This window comes from Bacillus rossius, chromosome 7 (assembly GCF_032445375.1).
Source record: "Bacillus rossius redtenbacheri isolate Brsri chromosome 7, Brsri_v3, whole genome shotgun sequence".
NCBI lineage: Eukaryota > Metazoa > Arthropoda > Insecta > Phasmatodea > Bacillidae > Bacillus > Bacillus rossius.
In genome coordinates, this window is record NC_086335.1 from 34,666,354 (window position 1) to 34,688,946 (window position 22,593).

The 22,593-nt window shown below is 37.0% G+C and overlaps 1 protein-coding gene across 1 annotated transcript in view; it reads right to left on the bottom strand.

Moving 5' to 3' along the window:
- Positions 1 to 703: 703 nt before the first annotated feature.
- Positions 704 to 22,593, bottom strand: part of LOC134534530 (protein O-mannosyl-transferase TMTC1-like) — a 489,863-nt gene continuing 467,973 nt past the window's right edge. The window contains exons 15-16 of the mRNA XM_063373013.1: positions 9,794 to 9,973; positions 704 to 2,223 (exon numbers count right to left, since the gene is read on the bottom strand). Of these exons, the coding sequence (XP_063229083.1) occupies positions 2,110 to 2,223; positions 9,794 to 9,973 (294 nt within the window). The 3' untranslated portion in view covers positions 704 to 2,109. The remainder of the gene's footprint in view (positions 2,224 to 9,793; positions 9,974 to 22,593) is intronic.

Below are 22,593 nucleotides of genomic sequence, written 5' to 3' on the forward strand. Positions count from 1 at the left end.
ACCATATTTTTTTTTCTACATAACTTTTCTGCGAGTCCAAATAATAAATTTAACATAAGCCATCTCGTGACAAATAACTTACGGGGAGTTATTTGAATACTTTAAAAATAGTTGTCATATAAGTTGGCTCTTGAAACTATGTAGTTGTTATTATTACACTAATTATTAAAGATATAACTAAAAATCTTTTGCATATTTATTACATATATAAAGAATTAGTGAACTAACTTGCTAGTAATATTTTGTTAAATGAGCAGTAGCGTAATGGTCGGCATCTATGCCAATCCTACCTTTGTCCAACCTAAGAAGTCAAAACTGTTTTAAAATTTAGGGGGACAATGATCTCCTTTGCATGATTTGGCTAGTGGAATTAAATATTAATTAATTTATTGTAAATAATTTTTATGAAATAAATTAAAAATATTATGATTCTACATAACATTAGAAATAATTATGAAAATATGTCTGAAAATTTTTACTGAACTTTTATGTTTCATATTAACACAAATATGTGAAAACCATTCTAAACATTGTACAATTTGACCAGACTGAATACATTAAAATAATAAATTCATAATTTAAGAGATATGGAAAAAAATTATAATGAACGGGCTATTAAAAATAAATAATATATAAGTCTAAGGTAAACGTGTTACAAAGGAAAATGGACATAATAAAACTCGAGTTTATTTCAATTGCTCCTTTATTGTCCTCATCAGTATCGCTAGGTAAGCCTCAGATAATTCAATTGTATAATAAAGTGCATTCAAAACATGCTTCAGTTTTGGTCGTGGAAAATTTTTCCAAATCATCATCTCTCACAGTTATGAAATGAACTATGTATGTGGGGAAGGAAATCACAAAACATCTTGTTTCAACACACAACAGCTTGCGTTTAAAAATATTTTCTTTGCTTTCAGTCAATGTTACTACAATATTTTTACAGTGACAATGTACATATTCACTCCAATTAAGCTTAAACAAGTTTTGACAATTTTTTTTTTTTTGGTTTTCTGCACTTCTAATAGTATTGATGCATCAGTAAAGGACATATTAAAGTTAGGATAAGCAAAGTTTATAAATAGTTCATATGACTGTATTGGTGATAACTCTGTCTTCATTGCAATTTATTCATGAATACTAAAACATACATAACGGTATACGTGGGAACTTTAACAGTAACATGCTAAAATATAGACTATTACAAAAAAATCTCATAAATTAAGAAACATTAGAAATTGCACACTATTATGAGTGCTTTATTAATAGAGAATAGGATTATATCTAAAGCACGTTGTGTAAATAAAACTGTCAAATGTGAGGAACAATCTTACTGTATGGTCGTATTACTTCATTCCATTAGTTATATTCACAGTTTATCACATTTCGAGCATATTAAAACCTGTAGGCAATTCACGTATATGATGTATTTTCCTTCATTTTACTTTAACACATTTATTTTGTCGTGTGCCATTGTAGTGTGCAACCACCTATCGTAAACTTTGTTGTTATATAGTTTTGTACAACTTGTTTAAACTGATTTTAAGTTAGTGGCAAAACCGTGTCACAAAAATAAATCAAAAGAACGCAGAAATGGTTCCAAACAATTTTTAAATTTTAATGATTTACAAAATACACAAATAAACAAAGAAACCACAATTTTACTTTAAAAATTACTGAAAATTAATCAAATAATTTATAATTTAACTGCTTATTATTGTTTCTTCAAAGAAATAATGTGGTTTTAAATACACAATTATTGATTGGCAAGCATTGAATGTTTTCACTAAGGGAATAAAATAGGTAGCAGTTTCATTTAATTGGGTATAAGAAAAAAGTTTTTTTTTTATACAATAGTGTTGGAGAAAAACACTGGTAATTTGCAACTTTCTAGTCCATCAGTTGTGTTCCAGTTCTTCCAAGAGCTACAAGTAAGAAACATTGGGGGTCATACAAATTTTTGTTCGTGCCAATTCCGTATCTTCTGTTTACCCTTTCCGGGAACATGGTGCCGCCACGTGGCTGTGGGCGTGAAGGGCAATGTCTCCTCGTGCGTCACGAGTGTCGGCCGGGGGCTCGCTACCGGAAGCCACTGGCCTCCTCGCCGCGTCATCCGGTGAACAGGTCCGGGGAGAAGTCCTCGTCGCCGTCCACAGGCACGGGCACCGGCGTGGCCCCGGGCGAGAGCAGCGGCCGCTGCGCCCACAGGCTGTGCTGGTGGCCCTGCGCCAGCAGCGCGCTCGCGTTACTACACCGCGTGCACCGCATGCACCACATCCACCACATCCATTACATCCACAATATCCACCACATCCACTACATCCACCACATCCACTATATCCACAATATCCACCACATCCACCACATCCACCACATCCACCCCATACACTACATCCGCCACATCCACTACATCCCCCACATTCACTACATCCGCCACATCCACCACATCGACCATATCCATTACATCAACCACATCAATTACATCCACCACATCAACCCCATCCGCCACATTCACTACTCTACCACATCGACCATATCCATTACATCCACCACATCAATTACATCCACCACATCCACTACATCCCCCACACCCCCCATCCACCATATCTATTACATCCACCACATCCACCCCATACACTACATCCGCCACATCCACTACATCCCCCACATTCACTACATCCGCCACATCCACTACATCCCCCCATTCACCACATCCATTACATCCACTACATCCGCCACATCCCCCACATTCACTACATCCACCACATCGACCATATCCATTACATCGACCACATCCACTACATCCACCCCATCCATTACATCCACCACATCCGCCACATACCCCACATTCACTACTCTACCACATCGACCATATCCATTACATCCACCACATCAATTACATCCACCACATCCACTACATCCCCCACACCCCCCATCCACAATATCTATTACATCCACCACATCCGCTACATCCACCACATCCACCACATCCACAACATCCACAACATCCACCAAATCCACTACATCCACCACATCCACTACAGGATGTCCATAATACAATGTCCCAGTTTCAATGGTTTATCATAACAATTCAATTCATACTATTTACAACTAACCATACATCTAATTGAAAGGCAAACTATCCTCGTTTTATTTACAAATTTTTAAAAATGTCCAAACTAACGTCTCATTCTTCCCACAGTTTGGTTAACGCGTCCGGAACAATGGAAGCAATAGCCTCTACAATTCTGTGTCTCAACTTTGGCCAACCATTAGGTAGTCGTGGAACGTAGGCGCGGTATATTTTATAAAACCCGAAAGAAAAAAAAAATATTGCATGGCATTATTACGTCAGGCGAACGTGGAGACCAGCGAAAAAAAAGAGCTCTGTCGTCTCGACCATTACGACCAATCCAACGGTCAGGGACTTCAACGTTCAACCACTCTAGGGCAAAGAGTTTTCAATGGGGAGGGGCTCCATACTGTTTTCAAACAAAGTTTAAATAGTTCACCTTTCACTAATTGGGGAAAGAGCCATTCGTTCGCGCTGAAAGTGAGGAAACAACAAAGCAGTATTCGTGCATGCACTTATCTAAAACTGTTTGAGTTACTCCTTAATTGTAACCTTCAACTATCGCACTACAACACTTACAGTTGATACAGTTAAATTTTATGACTGAGATACTGTACATTACTGTACATTAGGACATGTGAAAGCCAGTAATCCGCCCAAGTTCCTCGATGACTGGGCGGGCAGCTTCCGGGAAACCAAAGCTTTTGGGTTCCGGGGGAAGTATCGTTGCAAAGCTGAAACTTGAAGGAACTGACGAAATGGCACCATCGGGAGTAGAGCCAACGGCTTAAGTTTGACTCAACGTGGGAAACCTCACAAAGTCCGGACACCGGAAGCATTGACAGATTGAGAACTCTTTATTTATCCGGTGGGTGGTGGTGGCGCGTGGATGTATTTAGTTGGTGGAGCGATTTGTCTGGTTAATTCCGGTAACTAACGAGACTCTGGTCTGCTCAATTAGTCGTTCCCGGTATCTGGTATCACGATGGGGCATATTTACAAAACTTTGCGTTTTGTAAACTGGAACTCTGTTAGTTACGATACACAGCGTTTCCTAAAACCTTTGTGTTGCATGGCGCCTTTCATTCATAGCGCTGCGATCTGCCTTGCGCACGCAGGGTTGCCAACTCTGTCACTTCCCTCCCAGGCCACTGTCAAGAGTTTCATTTTGCTTGATATTTGGTTTGATTCTTGTACAGAGAAGTAGCCTAACTCAGTGAAAAATCAGTAAATTTCATGTTGGATGTTTAATTAACGAGATAAAATTGAAGCTGTGCATTTAAATACCGTCTCTGAAGACAGTATAAACATAAAATTTAAGAAGCAGCAGTGGTTGGTAAAAATGTATTGTAAATAACGCCGCCACAGCTGTCAACAGCGTTCGCGCATGCAAACACGTCAATAAGACGCCAGCGGAAACTTTGCGCTGTGCCTCAAAGTGATTCTCCCCCCCCCCCCCCTCTTATAGTTACCATATCTTTTCCGTCTCCTTTCTTAAACACTGGCACTATAAAAATGGGTTAAAACTGTACATCAGTGCTGTGCATATGTGAATAGAATGTGTGTATACAGTGTTCAAATAGTGTTTTTGTTCAATTTTTATTTTAAATCTTAAGTAAACGATTACTGTGCAGTAAAAATTGAATATAAAATATATTAATATTCTCAGTTTATATATATAGTTTGAATAACGAAGAAAACTGTCTTTGTAGCAGTATAACCTAAAAATTAAGAACATCAATATTAATTTTTTTAATACTTACAATTACTATGAAATGCCTATTTTATAGCAATGCAGCCCATTTGTCTTGATAAATAAACCACATGAAAATAAATATAATTGTTACTTAGAGTGCCGATAGATGTCAAAACCCGATAAATGTAAACAGTTTTGATTTACAAGTTTTAATTTAAGATCAAACAATTAATTTGGATATCCAAAAATTAACAACTGTTTGTTTATAGTTTTAAGTTTTCACTTCTGTCGGCAGTCCTCATGACTGCTTCGAATTTTTTTTAGTCTGTTATTAGAAATTAGACTTTATGAATAGCACATAATTTTTTACTGAATTTATTCAATTGGCAATGGTTGTCTGCAAAAAATATTTTACCAAGGAAATCAATGGTATTCTATATTAAATGTACTTATAACACCTTAAAGAAGGCAAAATTTCAGGAATAAACGATATAAAATTGTTAAAAAAAATATTATAGTGAACACTTATGCGAAGCTCGTTGAACAGTTATTTTGTCCTACAGTAATCGTTTTATGAATATTTCGAAACAATCCAAAAAGTGTTTACCCACTGGGGTTAAACACACTAACCAGAAGACTTGGAAGGCATTCTCGATTAAATTAACATTTGGACCACATGCATTAATTTTAAAATTACCGGAGTTTCTGGGTGGCCAATTTTTAAAAGAAAATGCGAAATATCACATGTTATTACACACAAAAAACGAAAGCGTGGTTTACAAAGGCATCTTCTTTACGCTTTCTCGTTAATAAATGCCAGTACATGTTAAAGTACTTACATAATGCCAACACATTAAGCACCAAAGCGGGTTAACGTACCCCAGTTTACAAAGAGTTGATCAAATTGACATTTAAGTAATTTTCTTTGAACTATGGTCCTCACTTTATCATTTTCATGGGGGGCCGGATTTGGCCATTGGGCCGCTTATTGAGAAGGCCCGGCCTAAGAGTATCTCAGAAATTAACAGTTCGACCCTACTCCAAAAAACAAAATATATTTATGTTATTTTGTTTCGTCAAGTAAACAAGGTTTAGAGCATGTACGTATTATTTATGCCTGAAAGCCTACGTATTGAAGCAATACAAAGTTTGGTAGCAAAAAAAAAAATTGGAATTATTTGAGAAAGGACGGGATAAACAAAGCCCCTGGGTGAACCGGCCTCCACTCTTTTCCTTTGTGGAACCTCTACGCACACATCTCGCTCCCACGCACTCACAATTTCACGCACGAGTCTCAAGGGGGAGAAAAATACAGGGGCTAATCTTGTTAGAGGCGGATGACACATTGCACCTCTCGGCAGGGGTGGCACGGAGCGACCGCAGAGCATCACGGGTAGGGGTGGGGAGTGGTCGGCGACCACACCTGCGTGGCCACGAGCACACACCCCCCCCCCCCCTCCCAGGGGCGGGTATCTGTCCAGCCAACCACAGTCGGCGAGTGCAGCGGACCGCTGCCTGAGGTTTCCACCAGAATCCGTTCGCGACTTTAGGCTCGGTCTCAAACTACATGAAGTTTTATTCCTGTTTTTGACGTGAATATATCTTTAAAATTGCTTCATATAGTGGGAGGCAATTAAAAAAAAAAACGAATGATAAAATCGGGGGATATAGTTTGGTGTTGCAGCTACATATCTATCATCTCCATTCAGAATTTAATTACACCACTGGATAGCTAAAGGATCAAATAATTCGTTACGCTAGGTGAGGACTGTGACGCATCGCGCACGGCGGAGGGGGAAAGCGCCGCCATTTTGAGGTCATTTTGCTGCGTTTCGAGATTTCCATTTAGTATAACTTTTGACTCGGAGAAGCTACGGCGTTCGTTTGAATTTCAATCGTCAGCTCTCGTCAAAATCTATCGATTGCACTTATGAAACATTAGTGTAAAAAAGTTACAGTTAATATATATGGTGTTAAAATAAAATAAAAACATGATTATAACATACATAAAATAGCGTATTTTATATTTTGTATAGAAAATATTACCTGTTACGGACACGTATTCACGTACAACACACGGCCGTGTCCATGACACAGCCACAAGCTCACCATTAATTTGGGAACTAATTCTTTTCACTTCTTGACTTTTGAATATAGTATCTGAAGCTTAATTATGAATCAGTTTTGGGTAAAGATTTAAATAAATTACAGCGAATCCAAATTCAAATATATATTTACAATCTTTGAAGCCAAACACGCCATTAAAAAAACCAATGGGACTCGCTATGTGTGATACTTGTGTATTCGTGGTGAGTGGTGGTGTACGAATTAATAGTGTAACTTTAAAATTTAATTTTTTTTTTCAGTAACTTGTAACTATAAACAATCAATGGATGATTTTACAAATTTGTGGTCGTAATAATGAATGCACCACGAATGTTGTCATTGTATCTCCTCAAAGACATAATAATAAATATAACATAATTTAATCATTAATAACTTCAGCAGACTTTTCATTCAATAGTAATAAAATTAATGATCACTAAATACGTGGTAAATGTAACTGATTTTAGATTAAGTGGTTTATAAAAGTGGTATGAAAGAAGCACACTAAAAGACGAAATGGACATAAAATATTTTGAGTGATTATTTTTAGTAAAAAGGGCATTAGAATAATAACTGTCACCTGCTTACTAAACTATAACTTATATTTTAGTTTGGTTTTATATTAAAGTAGTTTCCAGTTTTCGAGTTTTTGCGGGTATTTCCGTGTGTTTTAATTAATATATGTCAACGCAACTCTGGGATAAAGAAAGAAAATATTCCTCACCATGTCTTTAAAAAAATTATGGTTTTGCGAAAAAGCATGTAAACCATTTATGCTTAATCTTATAGCATTATCAGTAACCACTTTATTTCACTGTGGAATACTAAGTATACTCTTCGAAAATTAAATAGTTTTGAATAACAAATAAACTTTTAACAACTCACTGTTTTAAAACATATTTGGTTATTTGGAGTAAGATAACAAAAATGCAATATGATTGTGACATAGTCCACCCTTCTTCGCCATTTATCCATGATATATAAGTGTTCAGATGTGTGTTTATATATCTTTATTTATTGGGCAAGTAGAATCTTGGTGTTACATGTACTTGAATGGTGACTCATGTTTTTACAGTCTTTTACTTCACTGATATTTTTAACAGTAAATTAAAGGAATTTTGAACAAAGATGGTGCCTAATATATATTAAGGATTTTTTCATAGTTTCAGAAAACTGGATTTCCGCATGAACTATGTCACATAGCTACTTCAGATTTCTGTGTTATGTTCTAAACAGTGTAAAAAAAAATCACGTGAATGTATGTTTGCTGTTGTAGACGCGTTCAATTAGTTAAAGGTTTTGTCATTTCTCCAAGATGATTGTTGTGAGTTCAGGTTCTAAGCAACCAGAAAATTTGCTAAAATCCGTAAACATACGTGGATCCCAGGATTTTTTGTAACCATAGCAGCAACGAAAGTGCGTGTCTGGTTGCTGTTCGCGTTGCCGCGATGCAAGTGTCTTCTTGAGCAGCCAGAGTGCAGTCAAGTCCCTTAACAAGGGGGTGGGGGGAGGGGAAGGCCGATGGGGACAGGCCGTAATGAAACATGTACATTTCCCTCCTCGAAACAGGAGAAAAGGTGCCGTCACGTAAAACTACCATATAAACAAATGCTGGTGATTTATATAATTGTAAGTTTCTTTCGTGTGGTAGTGAGTTTAGCCTGTATTTTAAAATAGGTAACTACTCCACACCAAGTAGGCATATTTAATAACGCTTATCAGCAAATGCGTCATGATTAAGAGTAAGTACCCGACGCGGAAGCGCAAAATCCAAAAACACTCAACATTTTGATGGTATTTGACTTGATGTAGGCTTTTGGACATACGCCATTGCTTAGCACATGTATGTCTCTCTTTTTTTTTTTTTTTTTTTTGGAAAACTATTGTGTTTCGTCTTTTCGTTTTGTTGTGTTTTTGTCTCGTTTCAACTGTTGTGTTGAATTTTTTTGGGTTCGGAATTTTTGTGCTGTCATCATTTGTGGTTTTTTTTTCATTCTGTTAGTTTATTTTTTTTTTGTTTTTTCTTTGTTTGTTGACCATATTCCTGTTGTGGAATATTGTGTGGCGTTAAATCCTGACAACAGCAATTTTTGCTTATTTTGTGTTTTTGTCATTTGTGTTTTTTTTGTAGTTTTCTTCTGCAGACATACATGTGCTAAGCAATGGCGTATGTCCAAAAGCCTACATCAAGTCTTGCACTCCCATTGCACAAATCTTTCAAAGATAATATTTTGGTATTTGGTATGCAAAAGAGTTTTTACCTCTGGGTCAAACTATGTGTTCCTGAACAAACTTTCAGATGGAGGCTATTATCAGGATCCCCAGCCGACAACTTACCCGTGTAACGATCTGCGGTCAGTTATATAAAGCAGCCTGGAAATAGAGTTTAGAGAGTGTAAAGGTAGGGTTTCGGAAAACGACCGCATTTCCACGACTGCCACTCAAACGTAGCCGACGAATAACCAGTGTGCTAATGTGCGCTTTTGGAACTTGAGCAAAAAATACATCTACTGGTAAGGAACTAAAACCCACCCAACCCCACACGATGTTTTATTTCTGCTATACCTTCTGTTTTACCCATGGTTATAAAAGTGACCATAAAAGTAACTGGAAAAAAGACAATATCAAGTGTTCTGCTTCTACGCTAAAAAAGGACACAAACCGAAGGAGAAAAAAAAGGTTGAAGTTGACCAATGTATTCTGACCAGGGATATTCGGGCCACTATCCACAACATCCATGACGCCAGAGGGTCGCGTGGACCAATCAATTTGGGGTATTGCTATTGTAGACGGGGTTTAAACGCGATTGGGTAACAACGGATTCTCCTTGATGTTTATAACCGTTTCTGGTAGTGAAGGTCGTGTAAGGAGCACTGTGGTCGGATTGTCCACGTGAGTGTTGTGGCCTGTGCTCTGACCTGCTGGACAGCGGCCGCGGTGCCCGTGCTGCGGCCCACCTCGTCCACCCTGGTGCTGAACTCCGCCACCAGGCAGCAGCTCGGCTGCACCCCGGTGCGGTTCACGAGCGGCCGCCGCCAGGGCCTGGGCTTCCTGCGGCCGGTTCGGGGCCTGCGGGGGGCAGCCCGCACCTTGGCAAGCTGCAACAAGGGCGGCGCGGATACTCAACTCTGTACACGAGGACGGCACGACCTTGAGTTGGATACACAAGTGTGGCATGATCTTCAACTGTGTACACAAGGACAACTTGACCTTGAGTTGGATAACCAAAAGTCGCATGATCTTCAACTGAGTACTCAAGAAAAGAATGACCTTGATTTGGCTACACAAGGGTGGCATGGTATTCAACTGTATACACAAGGACAACTTGACCTTGAGTTGGATACCCAAAGTTGGCATGATCTTCAATGGAATAAACGGAGACAGAATGACCTTGAGTTGGATACCCAAAAGTGTCATGATCTTTAACTGAGCACACGGGAACAGCATGACCTTGAAGTGGATATAAAAGGTTGGCATGATCTTCAACTGAGCACACAAGAACAGCATGACCTTGAGTTGGATACCCAAAAGTCGCATGATCTTCAACTGAGTACTCAAGAAAAGAATGACCTTGATTTGGCTACACAAGGGTGGCATGATCATCAATTGTGTACAAAAGGTCAGCATGACCTTGAGTTGGCTACATAAGGGTGGCATGATCTTCAACTGTGTACACAAGGACAGCATGAACTGTAGTTGGCTTCATAAGGGTGGCATGACGTGAGTACACAAGAGCAGCATGAACCTGATTTGAGAACACGAAGAGAGCATGTTCTAGAGTTAGGTATACAAGGGCAGCGTAACCTTGAGTTGAGGACATGAGGGCAGCATTTCCTTGAGTTGGGTGTAAATGTAAGCATAACTTTTATTAAAGTACTAGAGAAAAGCATGACCTCTAGTTAAGTATACAAGAGCAGCAAGCCTTTACAGTTGAGAACAGCATGACTGAGTTTAGTATAACAAGGGCAGAATGACCTTGAGTACCCAATGGCAGTGTGATCTTAGATTGAGTACATATGAACAGTAGTCTGTAGAGTTATGCTCACGAGTACTTCATGACGTATAGTTGCAATATGTAGTGACGGACGAGTGAACGAAAAAAATTTTTAATGGAAGAACCAATTCTTTTAAATAAATATTATTTTGTATTAATTTTTATTTGGATTTCATCCAGTGATTTAACTAAACATAGAAATAATAATAAAAGAGAAGTGGTTATATTATGCCATATTTAAAACCTTTCGATAATTTCTTTCCTACGTCGTCCAGCAATTTTGTTGTTAAAACTTGAAAATGTAAATAAGCTTAGAAAAATTATGTAAAGAAAATTGTTGCAAACGAATGGAATCAACATATATTTTAGTTTTATGAACGATTTAATAAATTTAACACTAGCAAAAACACCTAATATTGATTTTTTTTAATTTACGTATTTTCCATTTTAAGAGAAACTTTTATTTTTAATGTAGAGAGCACTGTAGATATTGGTGACATCTGGAAAGAATTATGTTGTTTTAAATAATCTTTAAATCTTTCGTGAACTTTACCACAAAAATTATTACGCACGTTCTCAGCGTGACCAATAATAATTGCTAGTCATTTTTTTTTGTTTGCTCTACAAGGACATTTGGAGACGCATCAAAATAACTTTTTTTTTTGTTTGGTAGCGTTTCTGCGTTTCTGCGACTGATCTCCCACATGTCGGGCTAATTTTTTTTTTTTTGTTTGTTTGGAGAGAGGGAAGAAGAAATCCAATTAGGAGGAACGTTCTCCGCTGATGGGCCTTGCTCGTTAGTGGCAGAAGCTGCTGGAATTGTTTGTATCACTCGGACAGCAGTCAACCGGCCGACCCTCGACCGCAGGAACATCTGGTCCGCAGCTTGAGCACACCACCGAGAGATTGGCAACAATTACCAGCCACTGCAGGGATGCCGCTACTACGGTTATGGAGCCCGGAGCTTCATCGTGAACGTTCAGTGGAAGGCCTATTCTCTTCAAGGTCTCCGCCCACCCGGGAACACACACGGTGTGCACAACTTCGGAAGAACCATACGATTCGGAAACTCATCCAAGTGGTGTCTGTTTACGAGTAGCAATTAAGAATACTCTAAGACGGATGAGTGTTCTGTTGAGGTATTTCGTTTTCAGACTGGATTTTTTTTAGAGAAACGCGTGTTTTCAAAATACATTTTTGGCATGAAACACCCATGTACAGGTCCTGGAAAGCACTCTAGGGACTTGCATTACACCTGTACCTTCATTTTCCCCTCCATAAAATGTTATTGTTAACGCTCCGATATCATGGTTGCCCTATGCACGACGAGAAGACTGCGTGCCAGTTCACAGCCTTGCGCTTAGAGGCGATATCGCGCTAGAAGCACCAGCGAGCGCTGTACTTGTCATTCCTGACTACCGCCACACCAGTCACGCCCCTATTCTTTCGGAGTGGTCTGCCTGTTCGGATAAGCGCTCCACCTATGGGCCGCCCCACCCTTCTTTGGGACTAGGTATCATTGGGTGGTCGCCACGAACGTCCCGACGACATTTAAGTTAATTTAAGACCACTTCATGGTCATACGTTATTGTTTGTTTGAATTCTATTTTAAAACTCACGAATGGACATCATCAATGAGTAGGCTATGTATAAGCACAAGGGAAACGAACCAATACTCAATCTGTACCGTTATTGACTAAAATTGCGATGTTCTGCGCGTATATGTGTACTAATTTTTGTTGTGCATTTTGGAGGTTTTTTTTCCCTGTATTACATACAATGAAAAACAGCAATAGCGTATGACCATGAAATTGTTTCAAGCCAATATTCCCCGTTACAAGAATTTTTCGAAGAACATACTTTAGTTGTTATTAGATGTTTGTTGAATACACTACGCATCCGCCATAAACGATCTAAAGATCAAACGAAAATGTTAACATCATAAGAAAATTCAATATGACCATATTTTATTCTAAAGTACCGAAAGAAAGTACTACCTAACCACAATAAATGTTTTTAAAAATACTGTTTAATAATTTTTTACGCCAAACTAGAAAATTTTATAAAATTCAAAAAAGAGATTTTCCTCAAATGCTATTTTAATTACAATTTTTAAAACAAATCACTGTATTCTTAAGACAGGTGTTTGTTTTTACAACATACAGGTTTGTCTTAATACACATATTCATCCTAAATTCAAATACATTAAATAACATAACTTATAATATAATAACTTTTTTACAAACTTTAAATTAGGTTTTGTTTAGCAGTTAATTTCTCGAATTATTAGGAATTATTTAGTTGATTTCCCCAAATAATTAGGAATTAATTACTATTTAGTTATTTAATAATTGATTTATTATCAAGTTATTAGAATTATTACGTAAATTATATCAGAAGGTTGTAACCAAAACATTATCATCTTAAGTCTACTGGTAATCTTAAACTTTTGATGGTACCCGTATACAAGGATGTGTGCACCCAGCTATTGAAGTATTATAGGAAGTGCCAATGATTGTGGGTCACGAAAATTGACGCCTCTATTCAAATAGAGAAAGTTGGCATGAAGCCTGCGAGTAATTGTAGGATGTTATCCACAGTGACTCTACCTACCACAACAATGGATATTTTAAAGAGTTAAAAAAAATTATTGAAAATTGTGAAATGCATACAGAAGGTTCACTTCAGGTGGACGATGGAGGGGATGGATTCGTGTCATTCCCATCTCGCCGGTCTGGTCTGGAGAGGGAGTGCAGACTACATCGAACCTCCACCCGTCTAGTCGATGTGTCGTGTCTGACGGTCTGGTCTGACGGTGTGTTAGTGTGTTAGGGGCTTCTCAAGTGAGTGTGAGTCCCACGCTACTAACCAACCTACACGATTTCGCCTTGGCGACCGACGGCCGCACACAGGAATCCCCCCCCCCCATCCCCCAAAGCGGGTGCATTTTGTTTTATCGCGACAAAGTTCAGAAAGCTCGAGTTACCTCAGATCAGGAGTTAATACTGTTTGCGTTTCTTTGGTAGAATCTTTGGAAACGTTCAAATATCCCACATTTAAGGATTTTATTTTAAAATAGTTTCAACGCCAATTTAGACAATTAATAGACAGTATGTTCTCAATTTAGGCATCTGTTATAACATTTTTACTTGCAAGTAATGACTATATTCGTTTCAGAGTATGATACATTTTAAAGTTAAAAATAAATGACTGGCAAGTTGTGCAGGAATAATATAAATGTGTGAAAAAAATAGTATAAAATACTTGGAATTATTAATTTTTAGTTAATTTATAAACAATTTAGCCCTAAGTTTTGTTTAGATGTTAAATAGGTTTTTTACACTAACCAGACACGCCGTAATAAATAAAATATGTCGATGATAAAAATTGTGAGGCGCGCACCTACAAGCTTAGTAAATTTGTGAACATCACATGTGGTTATAAAATATTTGAGGGTAGTATTGGTAAGAAGAGGATGGAAAAATGACACATGGAGACACAGTAGCACCTGTGATTATTTTAACGATAAGAACTTTATTACTTTGATTAAATGTTGAAAAACCATACGCTATTTTTATTTCATACATAAAATTAAAAAGTGCTGTTTACAAAATAACGAATGTACCTACTTCTAGAATCTAAATTCTTGCTATGAATAAATTAAATAATTTTGGTTTGGCACGTCGAAAAAGAGGTCATTAGCGCTAAAAGGAAATTTTTGCATAGTAAAAACGACACAAAGCAGAAAAAAAAAACAATAGCAGAGAAAAACACAAAAATGAGAAGAAAAATATTTTAAAATAAAGAATCCCATCGTAAAGGTGTGCAAAAAGCACCAAAATGAATAAAACATTATGACGCGTTATTATTTTTAAAAAAACTTCAAATATACTTCAACCAAGTAAACAATTCCCGCGAGTCGTTATAGTTATGACCCTGAGTGAGTCTGAAGCTCACAAATAACATTTAGTACATTTAGTAGACCGCTTAAAAATATAGTTTTTATAAAAGCTACACGAGCATCATTCAAACCAAAGTCGGCGCACGAGACGGAGCCTAAACAAACTCCGACTCGGTGTGCGAGGAAACGAAGAGGAGTCGCAGCGACGGTAAGACCGCGGGCGATGGCGGGAGCAAAGCATGCTCCGTGGTTCCCCCCGGCGCAGAGAGAGATGGGAGCGTGGATGCTGCAATTTGCGGGCGCCGTCACGTCACTTTTGACGCAGTCCGGCGGTGGCGCCAGTGCCCCGGGCCTTGGAGTAGGGGGCAAGACGACCCTCTCCCGCGGAACTTAAACCGTGGCCTTTTCCTCCGGTTCTTTCCTCCTTGCTCTGCCTTCCTCCAGCCCCTCGGGGGGTAGCACGCCCGATCACCCCACTTCCTTCCCCTTCATTCCCTCTGCGTGATGAGACTACCCGAGTGACAGCAGGGGGGTGGTTGGTGGAGGGGAGTGGGGGGAGAGGACGCAATTTGAGTTCCACGAGTCGCCCGCGTAACGTCTAAAGGGGTTGGTTGGACGGGGGCTGGGGTTGTTACAGGGGTGTACGGCGGAGTGAGGGGGGGGGGGGTGGGGGACACTGCCTCTGACGGCTTGGAAATGTTCCAGCACGTAAAGATTTCTGCGGCGCCTCGTCGGACCCCCTTTCCCCCTTTCCCCCTTCCTCCTTTTTCCGGCGCCATCGCTTTCTAACCTCCTCCTTTCGAAAAAGAAAAAAAATCGACCCTGCCACTAGTAGGAGGAGGGGCGGGGGTTCTGGCGTCTTTCCTTCTTCCCAGGGTCACGCAATCAGCGGGTCGGCAAACACGTCTGCTGGATGTCACGCGGCAAGGCAGAGCGGGAACTCTGCCTTGCCGCCGCCTGCTGACGAGACGAGGAGTTGCACCCCCTGGTACATCACTCCTCATCTCGACTCCCGTGGGCTCTCGTGGCCAGAACCACTGACGCCTTCTTGTCTTCCGGCCTGAGAGCACTAGAGATGTTAGTTTTCCGAGAAAGTTTTTTTTTGCAGAAACGGATACTTTTACAACGAGAAACAAATACAAATCCCACAAACAAAAGAAAAAAAAACTATTATCAACTTTTTTTTTATATACAAACAGAACATAATATAACACACATTTGTTTTTTCTTTACAACTTATTGGCTAAACTAATATTTTAGATACAAAGAAAATGTTTTATCTGTACCTTCCAATCTGCCGAAAATAAAATTGTTGTATAAGTATGTCAAGTTATCTTAAATTGTGTAAATTTATGTCTGTAATAAAAAAAAATTCTGGTAATAAATTCGGCATATTGTTCCAGGAAACTTAAAACTTTCCCACTCGCATCTCTAGAGGCCCCGTCAACTTAACGGACCGACGATTCAGCGTGCCTGTTTGCTGTCATCTTCAAGACTTCAGCAAGGCGGGGGCCAAAACTTTGGGAAAACTATCAATTATACAGAAGCACAACTAACCCAGAAGTCAAGAAGAAAATAATTTCATAGTTGAGTAGAACTTCGTCTCTTATAACAAACATAAGAGGTTCGTGTGAGTGTCTAAATCATTGCGAAGTACGCATGATTTTCAAGACTCCCCAGTCGGCAAAAAAGCTAAGATATTCCGATTATAAATTTATAAGAATGAATGCTTTAATACTCCCAGAAGTAGCAAAGGGAAATTTAGAGAGTCCATAGCTTGCTTAGCAATTATTGAATTGAAAACTAGTGATGTATTCGATACAGTGAAATGAAAGATTTTGTGAAAGAGTAAATATGGATGTATTTTAGGTATCAAACAATGACACAATTATTATCTTATTTCGTTTGACGGGTTTATTGTGCTGATGTCCTGAGGGACATGGAGGCGGTATCCAAATGTTTTAAATTATAAAATAAAATGTGGAAGACCTTCGGTAATCCTGTGTTGTTGATTTCTGACGTTAGTTATTTAAAAAAATCAGTTTTAATTAACTTCATGTCATTTCTGATGTACTATAATTTTTTTTTCACAACCACTTTACATTTCTGTGTTTTGATACGTCGTTGAAGTCTCAATAAATATTTAAGTAAGAAATTATTTAAAGAAAAATTTTTTGAAATGGTTTTGCTTAATATTAAACATAATAAATTGCGCATGTACTAGTACGCGCGTTATTATTATTCTAATTTAGGTTTAATAATTATAACCTATTTTAAAACTAATTAGTTCAACAAATTATAAAAAAAATGTTTACATAACTTTTTAACATAAACATATTTACAGCGAAAATAAACATATCGAGCATATGCATAATATGCTACATATGCAGATAAGCTGAAGTTCCCCGGCATTGCCCCGGGATTGAATTGGGATATTTTAACTGCTGTGGGTGGAGGAAAGACTTTTTTTTTTAATTATATGTAAACCGTAATTTTTGTCTTATTTTTAATGTAAAGAGTGCAAAATTTTATCAAAAGTACCAAAATGTTTTTAAGGAGTGATAATGAAGGACAGAGTGTTTTTTTAATCTTATGTACAAAGTGATTTTACTGACTCTTTTATAAATCAGTTGTATATAGTAATTTTCTTGAATTTTGTCAAACGTTATGAATAAGTACCAACATTTTGCCTTAAGGAGTGGGAATGGTGAATTGGGTGGTTTTTCGAAAACTCATGTGTACAGTGAAAAATGTATTCATACAAATTAAGAGAGTAAATTTCATTTTACTTCATTCGTTAGTCGGGCCAAATTTCATTCAGAAGCACAAATATTCAATTTTATGAGGTGGGGAAGGGTGATGGTAATTTTTGTTTTCTTTTGCAAAATTTTATGTAAGCAGTGATCTTCTTCTTTATTCTAAATCAGATGCAGACGGTAATATTTCTCTAAAATTGAACTTCAGTCGAGCAAAATGTCAACAAGAAGTACCGCATAGCTATAGGGCATTGAGGGTGGTTTTTAGAACTATCATGTATGCAGTGAGACATTTCCATTGTTTTGAAGGTCAAGTATGCATAATTTCATCAAGCTCGGAATAAAAAAACAAAAAGTAACTTTTTATAAGTAGCCATATTTTTAAACCTCTATTCCTAATCAATTACTACGATCGTATTTTTAACATATAATTTTACGGTATGTAAAAACCAAATGTTTAATCATACCTAGTGCAAAATAAGCAAACCAAACAATGTATTATGTATTTTAAATTACATTAACAATTATTAAATAAATCCTAAACTCTAAGGAAAAAAAATTTGTAGTTCCTCGAATGGCGGGAATCGAAAGTAAGAACTCGAATTTCGAAACGACGCACTTAACCGTAGAGCTAAATACATGCGACAGAGTTGATCTGGAATTTTTCAGGTTATTCATTATTTGATATAAGAATAATAAATTATTTGAAAATTTGCAATTAATTTTTTTTGTGACTAAAAAACTTAATAAAATTTATTCCAGATTAGTTTTGAAAAGCAAAGATTTATTTTGTACCACGATCAAATTGGTACGTTCCCGATATTCCCGTAAGCGAATATTTATATACATTAATGCCATCACACGTGGTCGGTTATCAGACTACTTCAGCACGTGGGTATAGCACGAACGCGGGAGTGCTTAAAACTTCGTCATTTAGATTTCCGTCATTGAATTTCCGTTGACAACTAAAATTTCACACGTAACGCACATAAAAAAGAATAACTTAAAAAAATAGTTTTAAAGCAACGTGATTAAAAAATAAACATAGCTTCTCACAGTAAACCCACTTGCGAAGGAAGAAACTATTTCCTCGTTTGTGATCGAAAATCACTTAGACTGAATGCAGGATTACACAGAAGCGAAGTTAATTTTTCGCCGACGAGTAGTTATTAAAATCGCCTTAAAGGTAGCGTCGTTGTCTCAGTTGGCGCAGGACGTAATATCTCTGAAGGATCTGATTTCGTTTCATTAAGAATTAAATACTTTATTCTTTTAACTGGTAAAACGTGAGAGAACGCTATATAAATGCAAAAAAAAAAAATGTGTCAAATGTTTTCCAATTTTTTTTATAATATGCCGTGCTTAATATGTTTAGTGAAATGAAAAGCGTTTCACCCACAAAATTTTAATATTAGTACATATTTAGTAACAAAATACTGTTACTTAGATTCATCTTAATTTAATTGCCTTATCATTTTTGCAATGCGCATAAAATATAGTTGCTAAGGATAAAAATACACTTGGCACATTCTTTTTACTGTTTTTTTTTTTCATGATTTTTGATTTTTAACTGTTTTTTTTTTTTTTGTAAAATACAATTGTTGGTAAAACTTCAGGTCCTGATATATGTCAGAACTTATGTACATAGTAATATTCGATTATTTCAATTCGCAGCTAATTATGATAGGATATTAACAATATGAACGTTATCATTTTAATATTATGCAATGGTCTACACGTGATTGTTACAAAACAGTAATAATATCTGTCATATAGCTCTTATTACTTCAGTGAACGACACACAAACACACACACACACACACACATATATATATATATATATATATATATATATGTATATGTATATCGACAATAATCAACTTTTTGAAACCATTCTCAAATTGTAATTACCATTACCATTATTTTCTTTCAAAAAAATAATAATTCCTGGAAAGAAGAAAAAATTTTAATTAAGAATGACAACTTCATATCTTGCATATATCGGAGTCATTAGTGGTAACGAGGGATGGTGAAATGTGAAAGGAACATTGAAAGAAAGAAATGGCGGATACGTGGGTTATATTTCAATGTTATTTCCCCCTTTTAGAATAATTATGCCTGCTGAGTTTTGAATTAATTTCTTTGACAGTGCCCATCCCATCATGGACATTATGACTTATTACGGCCTCCGAGCTTGCTGCTGTACGCTGATATGTTTGATAAATCATCATTCATTTAACAGCTACATGGCGGGAGGATAGCAATCTTATTGATATTTATTCCTTTTATTTTGGACTGTGTGCTTCACACACACATGCCACATTAATCTCGTTCAGTATTTCAAATATTATGACAGAAAAATTCACTAATCTGTCCCTTGTGAGTGACACGACTGTACAGTAGAGTCCAGTAGCCCCGGATCAAGGGTCAGAAATCCCTTTGGGCACAGCCTACAGGCGTAGATAGATTTCTAAATAACTATTTCTTCCGGAAATTTTATGGAAACTTCCGTAAACTAATGGATTTAAATAACTTAATTACATTACATCCTATTTTCCAAAATTATCGATAAGACATTTTTTTCATATTTCATGGAGCGAAAAAAGTTTCGATTGTGTTTTAACTTAATGCATTCAGCATTAAATAGCAAAGAAAGAATTTCATAGTATGCCTTCTAAGGTAGTTCTGAATTTTTTTACATTCAAGTACTAATTTTCATCCCTTGCGTAAAAATTTCTTTTGGACCAAGGTTTGAGATAAAGTTAAGATGGTTTAAAATTTACTACTAAAAAAGTTTTGAATTTTTTTATTTAAACACTGTTTTTAAAGTAAAGTTCTATTTATCACAAATTATTCCAGCCAAAGGTTTTAGATAATACTTAGAAACTTTACAATAAATTATAACGGTTTTCATAGCTTACATACTAAAAACGTTATGATTTTTTTCTTTCAACTTTTGTTTTTCACACCCATTGCAAAAATGGTTCGTTACATAAGAATTACCTTAAGACAAACGTTTAAATTTTTTTTTTAGAAAGTATAACATAATAACGGACATTATATGTACATGGTTAGTAATTTTTAATTATCTTTTTTTTTTATTCCAAGCGCTTGTTTTTTTTTTAAACCCTTGCAGTAATGGTTCGTTTTATCAAAAATTCTTTCACACTAATATTTTGGATAATTTTTAAGATTTTCACAATTAATCGTGTCAGATTTTATAGCTTACCAAATAAGAGAGTTATAAATGTGTTTTTTTTGCCCTTTAACCACTGTATATTTCACCCTTTGCAGCAATGGTTGTTTGTATCAAAATTTGTGTATGAAAAAAGTTTAGATAATATCCATACGGTTAACAAACAATTTGAAATCATTTAAGGGTGTGCATATCCTTAACATTCTCAATTATTCTACGATGAAACGATTCATCCAACAGCAACAGCAACCACAAGACTGATCGTGTGCGGCGAAGGCTTCAGTTCAGTCCAAACTGTCGGGCTGAGCAGTCCAAACTGGGAGCTGGACTGATCGTGTGTGGGGCCTTAACACATCGTGCTAGGAGCCACTGAGATACGTCTACAGTGACAATTGTTATTACTCTATTTTATATTTCATTCTTACAAGTTAGCTGTAACATAGGCATAGTCATTATTCAAAGGATTGAATTAAGGTGGTTTGGTGGTAAAGGGGGGGGGGGGGCGAATCTCTAAGAACACACAGAGTGAATCTGAAATCGACTGTCAAACTTTGACTCCCCGTTCATCGTGACAAAATATGTTGAAAACATGAACGACTTATGACGTTTAGTATTTCCCAAGGCTGGTATACTTTGAAGTTGGGGCTGAACAAAAAAAAATTATTGTGAATAATATCGAAATGAAATCATTTTTCTACGGCGACAAAATTCACGGCGGTTGCGGAACTTCTTCCGTACAAACATCATTTAGACGCTCAGTGATCTATCTTAAATAATTTATTCAATATTTACAAAAATAATTGTTGTTCAGCCCCAACTTCTAAGTCTTATACCATCCTTGAGAAGCACCTAATACCATAATCTATGTAGATGTTTTCATCCTATTCTGTCGCGATGACCCTGCAGCCTAAGTTGCCAGGGAGAATCCAGACTCACAATGTATATGTAATATTCTAAGTGTTCTATTGCTGTGAGAGGTAGGCCTATATGAAATAGAGTAAGTCCAAAGGACTTTCCCGAAAAATTAAAAAAAACCTGAAAACTCATTAATAAACTATCGGAGACTCATCAAGTGATTTTAAAGTCCTAAAATTTTTAGATAAAAATTGCCACATTTAAAAGGTTCTTCTTTACACTACTACTTCTTGTCATGTTCTAATACGTTTTACAAGAAAAGGCTACCCTCTAGTTTTGCTTATTTAGTAGCCATAAATGGAGCCATTTTTCAGTCATGTTAAGTTGGTCAATGAGATGCATCATGATATAAAAAAAAATATTATCTACCTGACTTCACACTTGGCTGAAGATATGATACAGGACAAAAAAACCTCACTATTTTACTATTTACTTGAGCTAGCGCTTCGCCGAAAACGCAGTCTTCAGAAACAAACAATCTCAAGAACACAGCCTCCAGGTATCTGGGGTAGGGATCGGTTAGGCCTTAAGTACCTAAGGGTGGTACCGAGACACCACTGGGAGTCCCAGATCAGGGACAGCAGACCCCAGGTCCTCTGGGATGCGAGTCCGATGTCTCGCCACGGCGCGCCGTCTTGCTCCATCCTAACAATAATTTAAGTTCGGTGTTAATAAAAACAGCTGCACACAGTGCATTTTTTGACAGTTTATATAGTACATTGTAGCCAAATATTTTACTATTATATACGCAGACCTATCAAAGGCAAGTGAGATAATAATGCTTCATTGTAGTTTTGTAACAAATATAAATTCTTGCATTTCATGTTTCTTCATATTTTGATTAACAAAATCTGCATATAAATCTCTGCTTCTGTTTTCTAAATCAAATTTAACGTACTAGAAATGTTCAGGTTATGGTTTTTATACATTGCATTCAATAAATTCATAATTAACCG